The sequence below is a fragment of the Fistularia commersonii genome, chromosome 30, assembly GCF_037954325.1.
Source record: "Fistularia commersonii isolate RoL2024-O1a breed Wild chromosome 30, RoL_Fcom_v1.0, whole genome shotgun sequence".
NCBI classification, from domain to species: Eukaryota; Metazoa; Chordata; class Actinopteri; order Syngnathiformes; family Fistulariidae; genus Fistularia; species Fistularia commersonii.
In genome coordinates, this window is record NC_141313.1 from 5,000,151 (window position 1) to 5,023,856 (window position 23,706).

A 23,706-nucleotide genomic window follows, 5' to 3' on the forward strand; every position below is an offset into this window, starting at 1 on the left:
ACCCAAAACAGGAAGGGAACCAAACTGGCTGCTGCTTTTTATGTTCTGATGATTTGCAGGTGTGCCAGTTGTGTGTTTCCAATTAAAAACCACACACTCTCAGGATCCAGTAGGTCTACTTTGTCCATCTGATCAGGTGGGGTTTGTGGTGTGAGCCAGCTCAAACAGCAGTCTACTGACTTTCAGTTTGTTAACAAACACTTATCAGTAGTTGTTATATGCTGGACTGAGATTTTTCGGGATGACTCCAAAACTGCCATCTTCTCTAAAGTGCTCTATCCACAGATCCAGTCATGTTTCGGAGCCTGCTGTTCACTCTGCTGTGTGGATTTGCAGTGGCTGAAACCAACCCAAATCTGAATGAGCACTGGAAACTATGGAAGAAGAAGCACAATAAAGTGTATTCTCAAGAGGTAAAACCTGCCCGTGCATTAAATGCAAATCTCTATGATTCTCTTCCACCTGGTACACTACCATACTGACAAGTGTATTTGGATAAAGATCATTAAAGTAATTAGCCTTTTACATGCACTTGCATGTGTTTAAAAAGTAGCTGCAAGATTAAGTGACTGACTTTGTTTAAAAAAAAAAAAAAAAAGGAATTTAAAGCTAAAATAATGCAAGAGAACAGTATTATCTGTAATTTGGTTCCAACCTGAAACTGCCGAAATGTGTAACGTTGTGTCTGAGTAATGGATGATCCAGCATTTCATTTCTCTTTCAGATTGAGGAATTTTTTCGGAGGCGGATCTGGGAGGAGAACTTGGATATGATCAATGTCCACAACCTGGAAAGCTCTTTAGGCCTGCATTCTTATGAGTTGGCCATGAACCACCTGGGTGATCTGGTTAGAGTCCCTGTAGCAAAAAACAACTTATTAGATTATTTCTCATGTTAGAAAAGTACTGACCGGTAATGTTTAACCTGTAGACCACGGAGGAGATTAGTGGTACACTCATGGGTGCCATTGTTCCCTCTGACCTGGAGAGAGTGCCTTCCAACATTAGTTGGGACAAAAGCTTTCCACCATCGTCACTGGACTGGAGGGAAAAAGGCCTGGTAACTGAGGTTAAGATGCAGGTGAGCGGCTCCTTAAGTGTTGCTGCTGCTTCATTCCCCCCACTGACTTGATTGGGCTCACCATTCTCATAGGGTTCCTGTGGCTCTTGTTGGGCCTTCAGTGCCGTTGGTGCTCTGGAAGGGCAACTCAAGAAGTCAACAGGAGTCCTGATGTCCTTGAGTCCTCAAAACCTTGTGGACTGTTCCCTGAAATACGGCAATCGCGGCTGCAACGGAGGCTTCATGAGTAATGCCTTTCAGTATGTGATTAAAAACAGTGGCATAGACTCCGACGCATCCTACCCCTACGTTGGAAGGGTGGGCCAAATCTCTCAAAGTTAATCCCTGTTCAGTTGTGGTCTCCCATGGTTCCGTTCAAACATTAACCATCTTAAACCACTGTTTCAGGTCGGTCAGTGCAAGTACACCCCTGAGTTTTGTGCTGCTAAATGCTCAGGCTATGCTTTTGTACCAGAGGGAGATGAATATTCTCTGAAGTATGCCATAGCAGCCATTGGGCCAATTTCTGTGGCAATTGATGCTTCAAGGCCCAAATTTGTCTTCTATCGCCATGGTGAGCACCAGCTACTCTGCCAACCACATTGGTATCTGAGTTTAACTGGCCTCTGTATCCAACAGGTGTGTACAGGGATCACTCCTGCACTCACAATGTGAACCATGGCGTGCTGGCTGTGGGCTATGGAAGAGAAAGGGGACAAGATTACTGGCTGGTTAAAAACAGGTGAGTCATGTCTCAGTAGATTTTGATCAGGTTGGATTTTGTCTCATGAAATGTTTCTTTTGCAGTTGGGGCAAAAGCTATGGTGACGAAGGATACGTGAAGATGGCCCGGAACAGACACAACCAGTGTGGCATTGCTCTATACGCATGTTTCCCAATCATGTGATCCTATGGACCAGCAGCACTTTTGAATTTTATGGAATAAACGTTCAGATTTAAACGCTTATCTGGAATGACTGTCACATGGACAATTCTAAGTTCACTCTCAGAGTACAGGTTTGATGTATTTATGCCCTTAAATCCACCTGGTTAAACTATTTTGGCCTGCATTTATGGTAGACCTGCCAGTGTTTTGACTTGGCAGTAACGAACTCCACAAAGGCTGAATTTGAAATTGCCACTTAAACCACAAGCAATCATCCAGTCTAGAAGGGGCTATTAAAAACTTGTTTTGAAAGCACCACAGTCCATCTTAAGGCAAAATGCAGAGCAGGCACAAAATATTGAGGCGTCTTGAACTTTCAGCCCACGCAGATATTTACAATGCATCGGAGTCAGAAGTCAGTGTGGTTTCGGGATTGGATGTAAAACTCTTATGCATTATAGCTCAACTTTTCTTTTTGGGCTGTGGCTTCTTGCAATTTGCACTCAACACATGCTTGGTGGGTGACTCTGGCTGCTTACAGATTTTAAAATCTGCATATTAAATTTCGCCAAATTACACTTGCTGTGGGTGTTAGCTAGGTTTGGCTTCAGCCACAGGCCTGTTCTCAAGATAAACATCATACATAATGGCTGGCTGATCAGAAGCTGAATAAACCTAACATCCAAGTTAACTGAATGCATGAGGTTTAATCATTGTAGGAGTTTTTTTTGTCAAGTTTTTTTTGTTTTTAACAGCAATGCTTATGTCAAACTGCTTTGGAGGATAGAAATGAGGCTGAATGCATAATGAATTAAAACATGTCATGGGAGATGTGAAATCATACGATTGATCAAATGTGGTTTGGATTTTTACCATTGTTGGTTTCTCATTCCGTGCAACACAGTCCACAGTTTGTTTTTCTTTGTTTTATTTCCACTATTTTCTTCATAGAACTGGATTGATGGCACAAAAGTGTAAATTCCAGCATAATGAGCAACTCTCACATAAAATAATTACATCACCTTTTCAGCATCACTAAAATATTCTCAATATCCAGAAGTAATAAATACTGAAGTTACCAAGATTTTCAGTCTTAATTTACAAAACAAAGACAACACACAATAGATTTTGTCTTTTTTTTTTGTTTGTTTGTTTTGCTTTTGTTCCACAATGTCCATAATTGCACATACAAACATCTACATTTTCTACACACAGTACATTGAATTCTGAAACTGAACTCACATTTAGATTAGAGCTGTTCTTGTTTAATAAACAGGTCGGTGTTAAACTAAAAGGAAACACAAACCCCTTAAGTCCGACAACAGCGAGGGATTCTTGCAGCTCCTTATAAATGAAGTTTTCTGGCATGGGCCACTTTTCTGGGCTAATGTGTCAGTCGTGTTCATTGAAGAGCTTCGTCCATGCCATGAAAGTCTTCCATACGTTTATCGGACTGCTTTATTTTGACTATATTCCATGTCCACTGGCGTCATAATACATAAAACTCAAACGCTTTTGTAGTTTTACATATATTTATATATTTATATTTAGAATTAAATCTCTACACATAGTGACATTTAATATTTTTTACATTGTGGACAGGAGCTTCAATTTGACAGAGGGTTTTCTTTGGATGATTTGGTCCTTTCTGAATTAAAAACAAAAATCCTGTCTCCTCAGAAAGGATCAGAACCACGGAGGGGATCAGCGCCCCGCCCCCCCCCCCGCAAAAACATACCCATGTGGACATACATGTCAATTGGAGCGTTTAACACGATCGCACACTTTTCAGCTCTAAATATTGCCCTTTTCCGTCCGTATCTTGTACTTCCGTGACAAGATGACTTACACGATCACAAGCGTCCTCCTCAGCAATTCAGGTACATATAAAAAAAAAAATGAAAGGTTTTCCTGGGTCCAAGGTAAACAAGGAGCACAACTTACTTCCAGAACACATATTCAAGTTTCACCAATTTCACCCCACTTTGATTAAGAACAATCACTGCAAGCAACAAATCTATGTCATCATACAACAATGAAAACATCAGTTCTTGCTTTTAGACGGAAAACAGCTGGCATACAGGACGCCCAAGAGGTCAGACTACACGATACAAACATGCATCACGATCATTTTAATACAGAGGATTAAGGGTGCAGTCGTTTCTGTGAATTTAGGATATGATCTTTCTAGACAGAGGAACCTGCCGCCTGTTATCAACCACCTCTGTAAGCAGCTATCTTTGATGGGATTTTTCTTTTTTTAATATATCATAGCCTGAATAGCATCGGCAAAAGAGCATCCGAGTCTATCATGAAGAACAGCACGACAAATTCTACAGTGCATATATTGCATCAGGTGTTGTTTTTTTTTGTAAATATATTCCGTGGTCCCCAGTTGAGCTTTATTCATCACAGGGATGAAAATACAGCAAGAGAAAATAGTAGAAAAATATGTGACAGACTTTTTTTTTTTTCAGCAAGACACACCATTGAGTCAGTGCGCACGCACGCCCACACACACACACACACACACACACACACACACACACACACACACACACACACACACACACACACACACACACACCTCCACTGGGACTAACATCCATACGGTGTCCTGGATATGCGTGATATATATGAATATAGCACGTGAAAGGAATAGTTAGACATCTAAAGAAATACTCTCACTTTTTTCTTTTCTCTATAAGGTCGATGTCAGGTCGGGGAAAAAAACGATGCGGATAGCTTGGATGCCAGAGGCTAGAAGAATTAGCACACTGGGTCACTTCCCGCAACATCTTTAAGGAATGAGAATATTTCATGTCAGTATTTCACAAAATCGTGAAACTGTGTCAAAATATGTGCATGAGAGTATGTTTGGTTGACTTTGTATAAAGGGGGAAGTAGGCCACTGATACCATACACTCCTATTCGTCATGCTAAGCTAGCTAACAGGAAGGCAGATTTGGTCCCTTCAGAGGAATGGCCACAGTTTCGATGTCTTTTCAGCGCTAATGAATCCCGACCCGGCAGTAACTTCGTCCTCACTGCTGGTAAGAAAGTTTACCTTTGAGTCAAAACGCTGTGTGACCCGCTGGTCCCTTCAATGCTAAACTCTGCGTATGAGTGACGTCTCTTGGAAAAATGTGTTTTATAAACCTCTCTTACCCTCAACAAGCCTCTACCTCGTGTTAAGCCTCTACCGTTTGCATAAACATGGAGCGCTGTGTGTATCCAATACGGCTTACTAACCTGAACTGTTCGCGATAGCTGACGGGTGGGTTAAGTATGTTTATGAGCTGGCAATATGTTCAAAAGAGGTAACGTATCTCTTACTCTGTGGCGGAGCTGAACATTTTTAGTTTTTAAGAAAAAATGCCAGGTGTAAGTAGAAATGTGGGAGTGGTCTTTTGTAAAGGTGATAACAGAAGTAGTCATTTCTCTTTTTGCTATTCTAAGTTAGCTGTCCCCATAATTAAGTGAATAATTTTAAATTGTTAAAGAGGAGAATATATCCAGTGTTATCAAACTATTACTTTAAGTCTCGAATACTAACTGTCATGCTCTCTCTCAGACACAAACACAAAGATATACCAAGCAAACTTCAGAAACTGAGACATTATCCACCTAAAAGCTGTATTTTGAGTTGCTTTCTGTCTATTCTAGCCAAGAAGCTCACCAAAGAGGCTAACACACCAAACTTGGTCTCAGCCATACATCCTACCAATGTGCTTGCACAACACACACACACACACACACACACACACACACACACACACACACACACACACACACACACACACACACAAATTGGATGACATCACGGTCAACATAACTGATTGTCAGTCCACCTATTTATGAAGACCTCTGGAAAAATGAGACCTAAGGAGTGATATGTATAAATAAAGGACAAGTAGCATTCAATAAAGAACAGTGTGTTAACCTGGGTGAAATGTTTTTAACTCCATGTCTTTGATTTGTGCTTTATGAGTATTATGACGTCATATCAGGACTTTTCAGGGGCTAAACGACACTATGTAATACATGAACTCTTAGAGATAAATGCGCACAAGTATTTGAAACAACAAAATTCAAAGTAATCCTGTGATTGTTCATGTATCTTTTTAAGGCTAATGCAGCAATGCATATGGTGTGACTGGTAACGATTTAAGAGTATCGAAAAAAAACTTCTTGTCTGTTCACTAAACAGGTGCAGTGTTATCTAAGCATTTCACAACACCTGAGCTACTGCATGATGGAAATCATTGTCATAAAATGTGATCGTTTTCTTAACTAGCCTTGGAATACCTTCAGTCTGCTGTTGGGTCACGAAAAACCCAAATTTCTGAAAAATGTTTTCTCTACGTGGCTTTTTTGGATTGAACGAACTGACAAAGGTTTTGAGGAATAAAAAAATCTCATCCTTGAAAGAGAAATACAAGCACTCACACACTTTCACACAAATAACTTAGATAATATCTGCTTTCTTGACCAAAATCCATCTCACAGAAGTTCCTGTGTACAAACATCATTGCTCTGCCACAGCTGGATGGTGTAACTGCAGGGAAGGAGGAACATTGGTTTGGATTTTCACCAACAAACACTTAGGAACTAGAGCAAACTATTCCCAGTTACAACAGAGAATCCTGTGAAATGCATCGAATGTGTTTTGAGGCAATAAACGGAGGGCAACACCAGATTTAAGCCGAGACAATGGATCTCTGTCTCAGAGTAAATTCGGCTGGCCTCGCTGGAATGTTTTGATTTTATTCGGTTGACAGTAGCCGATCTCTCTGGGTCTGGCTTCGGTAGGCAGTGATTAAAGGTCACGGTATTTTTTTCGGAGAAAAATAAATTAAAAAAAGAAATCTAATGAAATCTTTTCAAACGGCTTAAACTGTTGTTGCCGCAGAAAATCAAAAAAAAAGCAGCAATGCATCAAGGCTAAGGACAGACAAGAGAGAAATATTTGGAGACAGAAAAGGTGTAAAATATTTCTCAACAAATTTGCCTGACAAATTGACTTCCTCAGTATCTTCTACTCATTCGACTGCTCTGTCTTTGTACAGTATTCTAGATCTGTAGGTATTTTAACATCCAACGACTGCACGATGACATTGTTTTTTATACACTGGGCCGGCTATACAACTGAAATAAACTTTAGATATACTCGTGTAATTTGTCGGTACATCTGTGTGCTCTTCTGTTAATTTCAGTCCATAATTCAAAGGATTCTACGCTTACGATGGGGATGGAGGTCTGTTGTCTTGGCTTGTGACGGCAGCGCTGAAGCTCTCCGGGATGTGCGGAAGTTGTCATGCACACACTCCAGCTGTACTCCACTGCCCCCCGATGGTTCTCTGTGTTACTGCAATACCTGGCCTCGTGTTTCGGGCAACTTCGTCGCAAGGAAACTTCCTGCAGCAAGTGCGCCCGCCGCAAACAGGATGGGCACGGCCTTGGTGATGCCGACAAATGACTGGAAGATGCTGATGCCCAACACGGCCGCCAGCTTGCAGAGGGCATTCAGGAAGCCGAAGGCTGTGGTCCTGAGCAGAGAACGAGGGGGACGAGGTTCGTGAATTTGAAAAGCCGAGACAAACAGAATTTTGTCATTAGCCATGTGTTTATGCTTGTTTAAACAATTTGATCGTGCAGTTTTCTTGAAGGAAATCTTCTAAACCACACGTTGAAGTCAACGTGCCAAATCGAGTCTTGCACATCATTTCATAAGTCCACCTAGAGCCTTTGGATGATATGATTTGCAGAAGGAGGAAGTGTGGTGTCCATAAACCACATGTCCCCAGGAGCGCCCACAGTTTTTTTTGTTTTTTTTTAAATTATGCTTTATCATTTTACACTCGAGTGTCTGCTGTAAAGATTACTAAAATTCTGCTTCTGAAGCTTGTTAACAATAGGTTATTTCGATAGCAAAAATAATCACTTGTTAGCAATGATAGATCAGTGCTTCTGCACTTGAAATGCAGAGGCTCCAAAGTTGCATGGTAACAAGGAGATGCAATTGTTATATATGGTTATATATGATTATATTTACTACTGGCCCGGAGGAACCATTACAGTGCTGTGGCCTAGTATAAACACAAGGCTCTAAATTCATGTTATTCAGGCTAACTTAATTGAATGCACCGAAGGGTTTCATCTTTTCTATGTATTTCTAAATACATAATAATTTGAAACTTGTACTTCTAAAATCCAATCTTGGTCTTTCATTTCATCTGTCTGGAGTGTCCAAACCTTCGTTTCGAGAACCTCTGTTCTAAACATTCATTCTTGCCCAATTTTTAATTAAAGTATAAAATAAATAGCAAAAATATTGCTGCTGTGATCAAGCAACATTTGTCAGACAGAAAAAAAAAAACACATTTTACACGTCTCTAAAATAATAATAGCGGATCAAATTTAAGAGAGACTGTGTCAACGCCTTGGACTGAAGGAGAAGCTCATGAAGATGCTTCAAAACTGGTGTGGAAACGCTGTTAAATGAACTGTTAAAGTTCTGTTGTGAGGGTCAGTATGCCTGCAGGTGATCAACAGAGGTATGTATCCTTCAGTTAAAGTTAATAAAACTTAATGATCAGCACAATACGAGATGTACAAATCGACAATGAACGCTCAAGATTGAAACGTTGCTGCTGCCGCAGGAAGACAAGCTGGGAAAAATCAAGAGTGTGTGAAAGCAGGGGTTTATAGACTTATCAATATAATTTACTGATAATCAATACCACTCCGTCTCTCATTAAAGCAAGAGCAGATCGGACTATAATGCTAAATCTGTTTTCCATTAAATAAACAGATTACTCAGATTTATTGTTTGGGCTTGAAAATCAATATTGATGCAGCAGAGCCAAAAGAGACGGAGACAAGACTGACGCAGCTGAGAATTGATCTGAGAAATAAAGACTTTCTTTTTTTTTGTGTGAGTGAAATACTAAAGTAGCCACCTGGACTTTCCAGCTTACAATATATTGCGTAACTTTATTAACAGTGCTTCGTTGCGACATTTGCAGTGAAGGAAAACCATCACCGCACGCAATTTAACACGGGTTGGAGTCCCGTCGTCGGGTAAAAACGACTTTTCCGAAAGATTCGCAATTTTCTCCGCACTGATGGAGCAGCTTTGGGGAGATTCTCAGGCCCCTGTCTCAGCATTGCTTTCAAATTAAAGCCTTACAACGTGGCAGAATAACACGTTAATAACAAGATCCAAGACGATTAAATTCTTGTAAACGGTGTAACTTCCAGCGCAAGAATTTACAGTCGGCAAGATGGCTTTTATGTGTAAGATTTAAATGTTTAAAGCAAAGAGTGTCTGGGTTACACAGCACTTACACATTTTAAAACAGCTAGTAATGGCTTTTTGAATGAGCTGGTGTTTTTCAAGCTCTGCAGCACCCACATTACTGACTCACACACACACACACACACGCACAAAGAAATTCTCCCTTATAGTGTTGTTTTCGCATTACACAGACCAGACACTGAAGAGAAAAAGATAAAAACAACTGCAGAAGCGAGACTTGGGTGACTTGGCTGAGACCTTTACTTTCTCAAAACAAAAATTGACTTGAACCAAATAACCTGAGTCACATGTCTGGCCCGACGTCCTTGAGGAAATTAGATTTTCCACAAGACCTGAACAGCCTGGGTGGGTGAAGGTTTTACAAGTTGCAGAGGTGGGATCTCAAGTCACATGACCGGGCTTCGGTCGTACTCAAGTCACAGTCAGGACTTCACACTCAACTTGGCAAAACTGCAAATAGTTGGTAACTTCATTTAACTCCAATAACTTGGAACCATTTTCAATACTCCCTGAGAGTCATAGACTGGCCCTTACAACACTAGAAACTCAGAGTTTAAGTTTGGATTCAGATGTTGATGATGTTGGATGATGATTTGTTCTCAGTTCTGACATTCTGGGATCTATATCTGTTCTCTTGTGTCGGTTACCACGGTGACAAGCCCTGCTGAGAACTTCACCTGCTTCGTGTCACGTAGAATAACCTAAATCTGAAGTTTTCCTCACTAGTGAGCAAATCCGGCTCAGTGATACAGGTTCCCGCCGTTCACTCAGAAAACAAACACACGCAGTGACTGCAAGAGGCCCCTTGTCATGTTACCGTTTATCCGAGGGATACAGCTCCACCGTTATCACGTCGAGGGCATTCCACGAAGCGATGCTGATGCCGCCGAAAAGGCACAGGAGGGCGATCATCCCCGACTCGCTGTTGCCGAACATCAGGAAGAAACAGCTGACACACGATATGACACTGGATCCGGCTGTTCAGAGACACAGGATTCGATTAAACGAAATATCCCCAACAGTCGTCGGTGAATTATGCGCATTGATTCAATTTACCTACCCAGCATCCTTAAACGGCCAATTTTATCCATTAATAGAGCTGAGACGATGTTGCCAGGCAACACCGCCAGTGTGCCGAGGAAGTTTACAAAGTATATCATGTAGGCATTGTTGAAGTCATCGCTGAAGTCAAGCATGCAGCCCTCCTTGTTGTGCAGAAATGTGCTGTTTACCAGTTTGCAGTTGACAAATCTGTATTTGAAGAGATCTGACGAGAGAACCAAAGTAATTAAAAAGTCAGTGAATCATTAGAAGTGGGGTCATTTGTTTAACTGCATGCAGGTTAAGTGGTTAAGTTATATTTTTTAGGAGTATTTAAAAAAAAGCACCAGAATGTTGATAATTCATTTTAAATTGCTATCAGATGTAACTCTTTCCAAACGGCAATAAGGTTACAAACAGCAGTGAGTGGAGTTTGGGACATTTCTGCCTCTCGGGGATAACACGGCTGCATCTTGTTAAGGTTTTTTTAGATTTCTGTGTGTAATAAAATAACTTGTGACAGAAGAAACGTTCGATTGCCTGAATCACCGGAGCACATTGAAATGGGGAAAAGGAGCGAAATAAAGACTTATTGGATGTTTCCATGTCCCCTTGTAATTTAGACAATTTTCTCCAAGTATATATAGTGTAGTATATAGTATCGTATATCGTATAGTAGGATCTATAGTCTTGCTGAGGGCCATGGGACATGCTGGCTGCAACTGGCTTGAAAATGGAAGACCATTGAGCTGTGTTTGTTTTCTTATGCTGGAGGTGCTACTGATTTTGCTCTTGGTGCATTATTCATTAAACTACTCCGAAAGGTATCGTGGAATATCTCCCTCCAGCGACGTGATCATCGAAGTTGCGCAGAATCTGATTACCCGTAAGCAGACAGGTGGTAATTGCAACAGCCTTGTGCATTTAATCGTGGTTTATAATGTTTTTTTTTTTAAATGTGTGTCGAGGTCAGATTTGTCCTATGATCTCAAATGTACAGCTACCTGAAAATCGACAAAAAAATACACAAAGCAAAGAAAAATCTGCCAAGGAATGATCAGATAATGACCAGCATATCGGTGAAAAGACTTTTTCAGTAGGGTCAGTGGTTCACGAGATATACAGATTAACAACGCTGTTTCTAGTCTCTTGTGATAAAATGTGTGTGAATCACATACAGAAAAGACTGGAGCCTTTGAGGAGCGCCCACACTAATGTTGTAAAAAAATTCCCCCTTTTCCAGTGACGTGGCAGGAGGGGATGGCTTTGGCTACCAGGCTGTTAATCCGGTGGTCCTCCACGCGAGTTGGAACCAAATATATATTTTAAGTCATTTCTTTTTAACAATCTGGGGGGTTAAACACCCTCGCACAGATTATTTACCCCGGTGAAGCAGAGTAAAAAAATAACAAAGAATTGAATCACATATCAATATAAAATGTTGATATTCTTAATGGAGTGCAAATACTGGAGAGACATTATTCATTAGGTCTCTGGAAATGGAAGACATAGATATTCAGACAACACTTGTGCTATTTTTTAAGCAGGAATCGTCATAATATATTTAAGGTGAACTCACAATTTAAGGTCAACACACAATGTTTATATCACTCGCATCCTCACTAACATGACTGTATTTTCTGATGCAGGAGTTGAAACGAGTTCAACGTCAATAACCAATAGCAGTTGTATTGAATGGCGTCGGGCATGAAAGTGCTGAATGGTCATAAAACGCAGAAGCGCAAATGACATGCATATAAAAAAATGTGGTTGTGGGCTGGAGGGCCGGGGTGAGGCCGCCAGAATAAGAGCTGCTGAGACCGTTGCAGTGCCAGTGAAGTGTGTGGTGTTAAATCGCTTAGATCGCGATTCAATAGATCATAGCTTTGCTGCATTTCTCCGATGGTCACAAATTAAAACCATGCGTAGCACAGTTAGTACACCCGAAGCCCTCCATGGATAGATCTGATGTAAAAATAAGTTTATAAAGATTAAACAATAATCTGCAGCCTTGTCTTGTCTTCGTAACACGTTTGGTTTGGATTATCATGCAAATATTTAAGAATCTTTTTTTTTTTTCTACCGCAAAGCTCTTGTTCATGTTGAATGCTGTCATTGTGCCATCAGAGCCTGGTGGAGGCCTGGGTTTGTTTATGTTGCTACAGTAACAGATCTGCCAACAGCGTAACCCAGGGTTACTAACAACACATGTTTCTATGGTTGCGGTCTCACTGAAATCATGTTTGTCCAGATTCTTCTTTTTACTTTTATTATTTCAGGCACCAGTGAAATAATCCAAAAGTCATATTTTTTCACAATGTTTCATTCCCAGTAATTAGATGGGAAATTTCCAGCAATCATTGAGTTCACGTTCAACTTCTCAGAGATTTTCTTTCTTTCTTTATTTTTTTGTATATTAGGTTAATTCAGTTTGTTTGGTATATTATCTTGTTAACAATGATCCCAAGAGGCAGGCTCAAAAAATAATAGCTTGTGGAAATTGTTAGCCAATCTCCATTAAAAGTCATCAAAAAGTAAAATTAAAATCCACTCTTATTTCATATGTTGATCTATGCATTCACAAGTAATCCTGTGAAATGGTGCAGGATTTTTGGCAAAATTCATTTCAATTAATAGCCTTGACTCCCTCTGTCTGTAGAGGCTTCACTGTGAAAAAAAAACATCGGCGAAATGAGATATTTAACTGCAATAAATGGAACAAAATTATGCAGATACAACAACATCAGGATTCTATTTCTTGGGGGGAAAAAAATCCTCACTTTGTTGAGTCTGCAAACCACATAAGGAGTATAGAACTCCTAAAATTCCAATTTTCTGAATGCAATTCAACCGATTACCCCTATGCCCTTGATTCCTCCTTTATCGCGCCAACCTTACTGAAGGTGTCTGAGATCCTCTCATAGAACACCATAGCTTTTTCAAATTATTTGCGGCTCTCTGGAATAAATAATCATACATTCCCAAAAGATCAGCTGATCCATAAAGTGATAACAGTGAAAACCCCGTTGTCACTCTTGCATTTCAATGATATTCACCTGTGTTATAAAACAAACTGGCAATGAAGGTGCAGTTCCTGAAGAAGGTGTGTGTGGAGGTGATGTCCTCAAAGTAGCACTCCTCAAACACAGAGTCTTCAAACACCATTGACTTCATCTTCAGGTTCAGGAACCTGCGGAGTAGGTTGTACATTTACTGCGTCCATTCAGTTATGAATTCCCCTCCTCTCTCTATTTCCCTTCTTACTTGTCATTGAAGTAGTGTCCTTGGCGATGCACTTGATTTTCCAGGGTGAAGTTAAAAGTTACATGCTCTACACGTTCCTTCGAAAAGGTCCTTGTGCGTGACTCATACTCCTGTTTCTGGATGTACTTGATCATGTCTGGGAACCAGACAGTCAGACCGTAGTAACTGTGAAAAATAAATGGGTTAATATATAAATAAAAGCCTAAAAAGTGTCCATGATTAATCACTGGATCAAACTTCAGGTCCTGTGAGTCTGTACCTGAATGACATGGTAAACCAGACAGCCATGAGCATAAAAGTTGTCCGTTTGTATTCTGGACTGAAGCAGGCGAGAATGTTATTCCGAATCTAGAACGTGAAAACAAAACTTTTGATAGACACATGTGACAAGGCGCAAACTAATTTGCTGGTAAATCAGTTTTTCCATATTTGCAAGCTGGCATTGGCTGCAAGAGTAATAGTAAGCAAAGAAAAAAACATACAACATATTTATGTGCAGCATAATGGCAGAGCTTGGCAAGATATCGATATATAGCTATCTGTAGAGGACAATACAATGCATATTAGAAATTCCACTGATACAAATGACCGAAATCAACAAAAAATCCACAAAAAATGATGACGTTTTCGGAAAATAGCCAGGGAGCTGTTCTAAAAATAAGTATAACTTTTAACATTTCAATCAGTTGAAATGCCATTTAAATATTCAATGGGTACATATTTAAATTTGTATGTGTGTTTCCATTTAATCCAGGTGAGGTAACTTCGGCTATAATTTGCATTAGGAAAAGGTCATTTCGAACAATCGTTAAAACAAATGGAAATAATTAGTGGAATGTGTCCACCTAGTGGACGGTATAAACGGAGTGCGCTTGCGTTTGGGTTTCAGCCTCTCGTGATCTCAGCACTGATCTCATGGGGTGTTTAGTTCATGCTTTTAAAACCCTCTTGCAGAGTCTGTTTTCAGTTTCATCCGAGAGCTTTTGCCCAACCACAAATGTTCTCATTGTTCGGAACCCGCAGAAAAACCCTAAGAGAAGTTCCACTTCCGAGTACTTGGATTAAAAGAATCAAATACGAATCGTATTTTCGTTTTCTTTTTTTTTTCTAAATCTTTCCACCGCAAGTTTTTCAACTCTGTGTGTCTGACCTGCTGGGAGAGGCTCATTATCTTCAGCCTGTAGCGTTGCCAGACTGGAGTGTCGGTGCCAGTGTCCACCAGCTCATCCATCTGCTTCACCGTCTTGATTGTGGTGACCTTGGACAAAAATAAAAAAAAAAAAAAAGGATCACTTTAGTTAGAAGCCCAACCTCATCCAGATGTGACTTGGGGTTACGTTTTGATCACAAAATTCTTTTTTCCCGGATAAAAGGTAACCGACGTGCCTGCAAACACACATGACTTAGTAGCATGAGAACATGCACGATTGGAATCGGGCTGCAGCTGTTGGCATACGTTGTAGCCAATTTTTGTATTTGTATGCTGATTTTGACTCGATTCAGCCCTAAACCGTTCGCTCGTGGATGGGGGTCGGCAGCTGCTCGACGAATTTGGGCATAAAATACATTAAGCGGGTAATGCGACTCTACTCGAACGTATAGCGCGTTGATCACCGGACCGTGTGTGTTTCTCTTTTGTACTCACAGAGAACACCCGCTCCGGGTATCCTTTAGCTCTCATGTTTTTGTCATGAACCTGCTTCAGAATCATCCAGCCTTCGTCATGTTTTCCATTCTGTCGGGGGGGCGGAGAGACATCGACAAGAGCATATCTGAGCACACATCCAACTTGATCTTATGTGTTGCATCGTGTTATACAACTCAAGCAAGAGACTGCTCGGTGAGCACATCTGCTCACCTCTAAGTAGAAGCGGGGGCTTTCTGGCATGGCACTGAGGGCAGCTATGGCTGCAACGGAGGGAAAAGCACACACTAACACAAACACGCGCCAGCTATGGAACTGATACGCCGAGCCCATCTGGAAACTCCATCCTGAGCGGGAGAGAAAAAAAAAAACAAAACAGCGAGAAGTGAGCCCACATCAAGCGAAGTTCAAGTTTGCAAGACTGGAGGTCAGACGATCCACCTCTGTGTCAACAGATGTCATTTGATGAGAAATCATATGAACCATTTCTTCGGCCCTCCGGCAATGTCTGGGGTCAAATGCACTGCAGCGACTCTGTAAGGAGCTTTAACCTGCCCACCTCACCTTCCCAGTTTAAGTTAACATTATATTTCTAGCCTGTGTTTGTCATGCGCATTGATCTACTTCCTGGGAGCAGTTGTCGTTTTCTCACCGTAATGGGGTATGATAGCCCACGCCATAGCAGATGCATATATTCCCCCGATCATCCAGAACATGCAAAGCCAGCTGAGGTGCTCCCCACGCTTCTCTTGGGCCAGGAATTCGGAGTAGTAGGAGAACACAATGGGAATTGAGCCTCCGATCCTGCAAAGCCCAGAAACCAAAAGAGCCCGGATTTTATCATCCCCCCCCATGTTTCCCAGCTATACACATTATTTATGGCAGTGCAGAAACAACTGATCATTGCTCAAGGTGATAAACTGAACTGGTAAGTAATAGAAAATTAATTCACAGTCTTTAATGTAACTCCGCAGTGAGTGCTTGCTATTTAAATATTAAACTATCCTATTAATGAATCCTCGAGTATTACATCGACACAACCGGGCTGCCCGGACAGAAAAGAGAATTATTTCTGTAATTACCCGACACCCGAGAGGAGCCGGCAGAACAGGAAGGTGCTGTAGCCTTGGACGAAGGAGGAGAAGAAGGAGAAGATGCTGTTGATGGAGAGAGAGATGAGAAGAGACTGCCGGCGGCCGATCCGATCAGCCAGAGCTCCCCAGATGAAGGCGCCAACCATCATCCCAAAATATACAATCAGACCTAGGAAATCAGCAGATATAACCCTTGTAAAATGATGTCATTTTACCCTGTTTGAAAAGGCAATTTCCTATTTAATGGATTTGAATTCTTTTTTTTTTTTTTTTTTTTTTTTTTCAAAATCAAGTTGAATATAAACACCAAAAGCAAGTCAGAGATATTTGGATTTAATTGGACGATGTGGGGTTTTCATAAATATGAATGAGTACGTGTCTGCTGATGGAATAACATTGGGTTGAATATAGGTCACGGCGTCATTTCGAGGATCAACCCTTTTGACATTTTAAAATTAATATTACTTATATCTACTGGTTATCACGGACAATATGTTAATATTTGTTGGTCAAATTAGCTCTTGAATGACAATTCTGACATTTTGAAGACAGAGCCTGGTAATCTCCTGACCCCATTCTATCTATGACTCGTGACCTTTGGAAACATGTTTCGAGACTATTAGGAGCAGTCGGAGTGTTTCCCATCCATGGAATCATAGCTGAGACAAACGTTTAAGACGTTTATAACGTTACTAGCAAAACTGGCGAATGGAGAAGGTTTACCTAGCATGCTTTTGTTAGGTTCCGACAGGCACATGTCCTTCTCGGCGCTTGGGAGGACGAACCCCACCACGAAGATCTCCACGCCATCTGCCATGAGAGCCAGCCCCAGCACGAAGTACAGGGTCCACTGGAACTTCCCGTGTCCACATTCTTGCAAAATGGTCTCGTACTGTTGAGCCAGCTCCTCCTGGTCCTTCCTCCTCTCTGCTTCGGACACCCCGATGTCTCTGAACTGCTGAGCGCCGGCCCTCACTGAGCCCGGACCTCCGGCCAAGCTGCCCTTGCCCGAGTCGGCTCTTGGGATCCCTTGGTATTCGCCCTCATAGATCTCGTCGTCTTCATCGTGCCCCTCCGTGGAGTCACTATGGCCGCCTTCGTCGTCATTTGCCGCATGGCTATCTCCGCGGTAGTAGCCTCCGTCCTGGTTTCCCTGCACGGGGTAGTCGTCATCGTCATCCTCTTCGAATCGGCTGTAAGAGCGCTTACTGTACTCGTCGCCCATCCGATCCACGGTGCGGCCGACCTTCTTGGAGGCTTGCCGTTTGACTTCTTTGGCAATGTCTTTGGCACCTTTTATAAAGGCAGTCCGGTTTTGGTAACCTTCCTCCATGTTTAAAGAGATTCAGAGGCCGAGAGCGCTTTTAAGCAGAAAAGCTAATTGAACTCGCTGGCGCTTAAGTCTGTCCGAGAAATCCTTCCCAGATTTGTTGACTCTGGGTTCACTTGACTGAAATCAGACTCTTCTTAAGTCTGGGAAGAAAATGGACAGTAAATTATTCACTCTAGTGTTTCCTTTCATGGTATTTCAGGCATTTTAAGGGAAAAACAGTGTCGTGATCAAGGGCTACGGCTTCAAAAAGATCCACCGGTGACCTACTGGTCTCCAAACGTGCCTTTTTCTTTGAACCGTCTCTCATTTATTGAACCACATCACCTAAGCTGCATGTCATGATGTGATTCCACGCCATACCTGCTGCAATCTACTCAGCATGTGTGCTCTGCTGAGTCACAGATGGGCCCGTGCAGTAATTACAGGGCGGGACATCAAGCTTTGAACGGAGAAAGTGTTTTTTAATGGATGCTTCTTTGGGATGGAAATTGACTAAACGATACCATTTGGGGTCACGTATACGATTGTGATTTAGTCGTACCGTCCACAAACTAAGAGGCTGGAGTGCAAATAAATGAACCGCCTCGTTGTGGGCAGAGATCCACTTACGAAGCAAAGCACGAAAACGGGACAAACTTTTGGGATGGGCATGGATTTCTCAATTACGCCCAAAAAAAAAAACGCTGACTCCGATTAGCCGTGTCCTGATGTTAACGAGGTTTGGAAAGGAGGAAAAACAAGTCAAAGAATCAATGTCAGTTTTACCTGTCTGCAGCTGCCCTGACAACTCGCTTATTCACCCACTGACTCGCGTTCACTGACAAAACCGTAATCCATACGAGGCTCGGAAAAGAATACCAGGCACACAAGAGAGAGATGAAGCCCAAACACGAATCCAGAAATTCAACAATATCAAATTACATCGGCTCTGCTTTCTCTCTTCTGTGAGCTTTTGTAGTTGCTGCATTTCTGGATTGAGTAATGTTTGTGCTTTTTCCACTTGTATGCACTTTATCCTCTGGGTTCGCCGTACTTCTGTATTAAGAGACTGTGTGCCTCGGGTCGGCGTGCAATAAAATAACACGTCACTTTGAATTTACGGAGCGGTATACTGGCTGAAACAACAGACAGAGAATGAGGGACATCCCTGCAACACTCATCTTGACACCCTTCTCTCCTCCGAAGGGAATACAGTTTCAGTTGAGCCGACGGAAATTCATAAATACAGAGATGACGGGGCGAATATCATCTATCAAGGCTATTCTTCATCTATCTGCCACAAAAATAGCCTTGTTCTAAGTTCTTTTTTTTTTTTTTTTAAATTCTGGTAACCATATACTTCATTTAATGTACATCCAATATCATTTTCAGCCTCTCTACTTCCATTATGGTGAGGAGTGGTGAGAAACTGAGATTTTAAAAATGAATGCATAACATTCTAAGAAGGCAGCAACCTTAAATCAGCATTGATGTCATTTTGATGTTTTGCCATGAAAGGAATTTATATAGAAAGTGAAATTTTGCTCTGGACCACTAAGCACCAAAAATTATCTGCTCTTAAGGAGAAACTAATGTATCATCTAAAAACATCCCACCTCTGAAAAGGTCCTGGCAGACCATCTGTTCAGGACCAATAAGAGGCCATGTTAATGATGCGAGTGGCGAAGGTGCCCTTTTATTGATTTTTGAGTAACAGCAGCCGGAGTATTTCTGGTCCTGAGAGGAAATCAGACGGTGTTTGAAAAAGGACACCCATGTTTGATCCGCTTTGCCAGCAGTCAGGTGGTGATGGCCGAGGCTAAGGGATGCTGCTTTGGGTGACACCTGTATGTTGCCTTCACTCCTCGTCCCCACATGCTTTTGTAAAATTTTGTAAATCCAACGAACTACGTGCAGGTAGGCTGGCGTTTCCCGTGATTACACGGACCTTTGGTAAGCAGGCATTAACAGAACACAATGAAACATTTCTGACTCCAAACAGACAAACAACCCACATGCAGTGGAAAAAGAACTATGATGCCTCTGTGACCATCACGTCATATTTAATATGCAGGCAAAAATAGCTCAGCAAAATCCTCCAAGCCTTCAAGTAACTCCATTAATCTGGCTTGTTAAGTCTTATCTTTAATACCTATTTGGCAAAACTCTGTTATTCTCCTCAGAGCCCTAAATCTATGGATCGACAATAATCTGAAATACAGAAACCTTGGATCCTACGTGGATTGAAGTAAATGGTAGCTTCCTTTCAACATCATTTTCTGTCTTCAGCCTGTCGAGTCTTCACCGGCAGCACGAAGAGCATATTTACTGGCCCATATCAAATGAACCCCACCAGGCCTGGTCAGCCAAGCTAAACTGCAGGACACTAACCTGATTATATCTTGGACGTGCCTTTAACCATTGCCCACCCCTAACCAAAACACAAAGTATGCAAACCTGTGTAACACAATAGCAACACAAATAAAAAAAGATGAGGATAAACCAAGGATTTTAAAACTCCTGCTGCACAACATTGTCTGCCTACACTCCTATCGCTTATTTTGCCTGATTAGACCCATGGAGGAATGTGTGTGTGTGTGTGTTCATTGAGCATCTCCTGCATGGAAACATTTTGACATGTCGCAGCAACAGAGGTAATAAAATGGACTGTGGCCAAGCCCCCCTGCGATGCCTCAGTTCAGGGTTCTGCTCTTATAAACGTAGGCTCACAGGCACGCCGCCGTCGTGGTCGGGTTAAAATAATAAAAGGCCGGTTTCATTTATAGGAATAAAGCCGATGAACTCTGATGACTCTTATTAACGCCGGTGACCTAATTTGCTTCCCTTATTTCGAAGCACTTGTCTTCCCAATGCAAACTTGAACTAACCTTTCTTCCATTTTTTCACAAATGCACTGATTCATTAGGCATTTATTTTCCGCTGTCAGCCTGTCTGCAAACAAAATGACATTTATTTGTGGCAGACTTCAATCTTTGCCGAATGATGAGAATGGTGACTGGAAGGTTCCTGCCAAGAATGGTTTATTTAATTTTACAACAGCTAGTTATTTGTTTATAATGCAGATTTATTTATTTCCCAGATACTTAGAGGACAATAGGGCTTCAGACTGGATGAATGCAGCTTTAGACCATTTCAAGATAAACCTAAATTCATTTTCAAACAAATCATCATCTTTGCATTCCAACATTACAGGTAATTTTTATTTCTTGTGAAATCATGCTCCCTCAGTCAAATTATTCAACAAAGGCGAGTCCAAAAATTTAAAAAACGAGCGCAGCTTTAAAGATTTTAGACCCGACTGGAAACTCAAACAAATAACGCCATGCATTATTTGAAAATGCCATGACGGATTAAATTAAAAAATGTTGTCAAGTAAATTTTAAATATAAACGCCAGATTAAAAAAACAAACCAATTTATATCCATCAATATTCCAGTATAAGGTATTTCTTATATACAGTTTTATATTTTGTATTCAATTGTATATATTGTCTAAAGTCTTTGTTTATTGGTGTCTATATCCTTTATTTGCATATTCTTTCTATCACTGCCATTTGCACACTTTTCCTATCCTTTAAAGCTGCTTTGACAATTGAATTTCCCCGTCATCGGATCAATAAAGTCCATCTTATCTTACAAGAATACTTCCAATAATGGCTGGTAATCCATAGCTAAACCTCCTTCATTGCATTTCAAGGGGATTTAGGGACCTACAGATGCCATAGTAAATAAACAAAAATATACAGATACCATAGTATTCATTCATTCATGCATTATCTATGCTCCTCATCCTGCACTCGGGGTCACAGGCTACAGCCTATTCCAACCGTCGATGGGTGAGAGGCGGCGTTCACCCTGGACCACTCGCCAGGAAATAACAGCATCATACAGAGACAAACAACCTCTCACTCTCATTCAGACTTCTAGGCAATTTACCGTCTCCAATGAACCTGCTGTGTGTTTTTAGAATCCAGAGGAAGACAGAAGCAGAACAACATGAAAACTCCACACAGAAAGAACCCCGAGAGATTCTTGCTGTGAGGCGGGAGCGCTAACACTGCATCAACGCCCCCTATACAACTGTATATTAAAATAACATTTACAAAACATATATCAAAATATTGGGACAAAGTGTAATTAATGTGATCACTGTGTTTTGGATGATTATTATTTACTCTAGGTTTAGATAGATAGATGTATAGATAGATGTATAGATAGATAGATAGATGTATAGATAGATAGATAGATAGATAGATAGATAGATAGATAGATAGATAGATAGATAGATAGATAGATAGATAGATAGATAGATAGATAGATAGATAGATAGATCCCATAATGCAACAGGTAAGCTGGACCTAATTTGACTCCTATGTCCCTCGATCGATTAGATGTCTCTGTTTTCAGGTTGACAACAGAGGCTCTGAGGTGAACCCTGGCAGAGGAGGAGGAATCATTGCTCCTCAGAGGGAGGGATCCTGTTATTTATTTATTTAATCAATTGCCCTTTTTTTTCATCCTCTCCCATTTAAAAAAAAAACAACCAGCATCATTTTGCAGGATGCAAAGTTACTTAATAAAGGGCTGATATTCCTGTCGTGATGCCTGATGACAGGGAGATGTTACTGAGATGGTCCACTGATGAGATTTCCTATCATTCACAGCTGGGCCTTTCTCCCCCTCCACTCCTCCACCCCCCCCCAAAAAGGCTTTTATTTGTGTTTCTCTTTGCAGTTTCTTGCAGGGATTTTTTTCCCCGCCCTGCAAGTGAGAGGACACCCCCTTAAAATAAGGCCAATTGAAGGGGGATGATTTTTGCAGATGGAAGCATCAAGCTCAGGATTTTGTCTTTTCCTCACGAAGAAGGGGGGCTGTGACTAAGAGGCCAATTTATCGAGCGGATAAACGCACAGATCTACCACGAACGCACGACCGAGCGTCTTCACGCACGGATCCCGTTGATTCCCAGACATCACGGGAGGCGGCAGCCCGTCACGACAGACCCCCGCATCGGAGGCCCGGTTCACAAAATCGATCCAAAACCCTGCGTGAAGAGAAAACGGTCGAAGAACACGCCCATTATCACGTCTCCTCCACCCCCCCCGCACCCCCGCGCCGCCGCACCGCGTCTTCACGCAACGGCGAAAAAAAAAGGCTGCGCTAAAAACATAATAATAAAAAGACGCAAGGGGTGAATAATTCACGTCAAAAACCGCGCTCACCTGGATTGCAGCGATGGGATCCCTCTCAGATGAGGATGGTGACAGGCAAGAGGAGGAGGAGGAGGAGGAGGATGCGTACGAGGCTGTTGCGGTGAAGCGAGTGATGATGATGATGCTGATGATGATGCTGTGCGGTTTGGAGGAGAGAAGCCCACGCCATCCATCCACACACACTCAGTGATGAGCAGGGGTCCCCTCCCCCATGCGAACCCTGACGCGCGCACGAGCACATTAACGCATTCCTGTCCGGAGGGTTGTTTTTTTCTTTGCGCGCACAAATTGCGCTCATTGGCCGCCGCTATCCTGGCGGACGCGCACAAGCTGCTGCGCTTTTAACGAGCGACTGGATTCGGGGGGGGGGGGGGGGGGGGGCAATTGTGCTTTAAATGTTCATGTTTAATATTTATAAACGCACGATCACGCATCCCGATTATTTTTTCTCGCGCAGGAGAGCGTCAAAAATTTTGTGCGCAAACGGGACGCACCTGACTCCCGTTGCCATACCAACCACTTGCCATCCTTCATCCTTCCTCCAAGAGGAAGCGCGGCTTCCTTGACGACGTGATGTCACTGCCCGTGCGTGATGTGTCGTGGTGCAACAGGCGGGAGGAAGGGGGGGGAAGCCCCAAATAAGATGAAATATGATGGGAAAGCCCTCAGTGGACAAGGAGGAATGGGGGAGGGGGCACAGACTGATGGCATCCTCAGACACTGTCTCACCTTGTGGTAAAGCATGGGGTTCATGTATCATCGTGGCCAGACAACCCAGGTTCGGTCATGTACAGAGGAGGGGTAGTGAATACGAGGTTGGAGCTGGAGGATGACCAGAGAGGGGATTTTTG

The 23,706-nt window shown here is 42.0% G+C and overlaps 2 protein-coding genes across 2 annotated transcripts; one reads left to right on the forward strand and one right to left on the reverse strand.

Moving 5' to 3' along the window:
• The first annotated feature begins 10 nt into the window (after positions 1–10).
• Positions 11–5,726, forward strand: LOC147216174 (cathepsin S-like). Its single transcript, XM_086178206.1, has 7 exons — positions 11–413; positions 725–847; positions 931–1,080; positions 1,153–1,377; positions 1,468–1,633; positions 1,699–1,801; positions 1,867–5,726. The coding sequence occupies exons 1-7, from the start codon at positions 294–296 to the stop codon at positions 1,964–1,966; spliced, it is 987 nt and encodes a 328-aa protein (XP_086034332.1). The 5' UTR covers positions 11–293; the 3' UTR covers positions 1,967–5,726.
• On the reverse strand, positions 3,068–23,047 carry LOC147216175 (synaptic vesicle glycoprotein 2A-like). The gene is made up of 13 exons (XM_086178204.1): positions 22,865–23,047; positions 17,034–17,783; positions 16,299–16,479; positions 15,869–16,020; positions 15,430–15,563; positions 15,217–15,306; positions 14,722–14,829; positions 13,831–13,919; positions 13,572–13,736; positions 13,364–13,497; positions 10,327–10,533; positions 10,084–10,243; positions 3,068–7,494 (listed from the first exon to the last, which is right to left on the reverse strand). The coding sequence occupies exons 2-13, from the start codon at positions 17,641–17,643 to the stop codon at positions 7,311–7,313; spliced, it is 2,214 nt and encodes a 737-aa protein (XP_086034330.1). The 5' UTR covers positions 17,644–17,783; positions 22,865–23,047; the 3' UTR covers positions 3,068–7,310.
• Between the last annotated feature and the right edge of the window lie 659 nt (positions 23,048–23,706).

Bases quoted from the DNA above. Each gene is read 5' to 3' on its own strand.
- LOC147216174 (XM_086178206.1), top strand. From the start codon at position 294: ATGTTTCGGAGCCTGCTGTTCACTCTGCTGTGTGGATTTGCAGTGGCT. The intron at 1,081-1,152 runs GTGAGCGGCTCC...CCATTCTCATAG, and splicing joins TAACTGAGGTTAAGATGCAG to GGTTCCTGTGGCTCTTGTTG. The intron at 1,802-1,866 runs GTGAGTCATGTC...TTTCTTTTGCAG, and splicing joins TACTGGCTGGTTAAAAACAG to TTGGGGCAAAAGCTATGGTG.
- LOC147216175 (XM_086178204.1), bottom strand. From the start codon at position 17,643: ATGGAGGAAGGTTACCAAAACCGGACTGCCTTTATAAAAGGTGCCAAA. The intron at 16,021-16,298 runs GTAATTACAGAA...TGGGCTTTGCAG, and splicing joins CGGCTCCTCTCGGGTGTCGG to GATCGGAGGCTCAATTCCCA. The intron at 15,307-15,429 runs GTGAGCAGATGT...CCCCCCCGACAG, and splicing joins GCCCCCGCTTCTACTTAGAG to AATGGAAAACATGACGAAGG.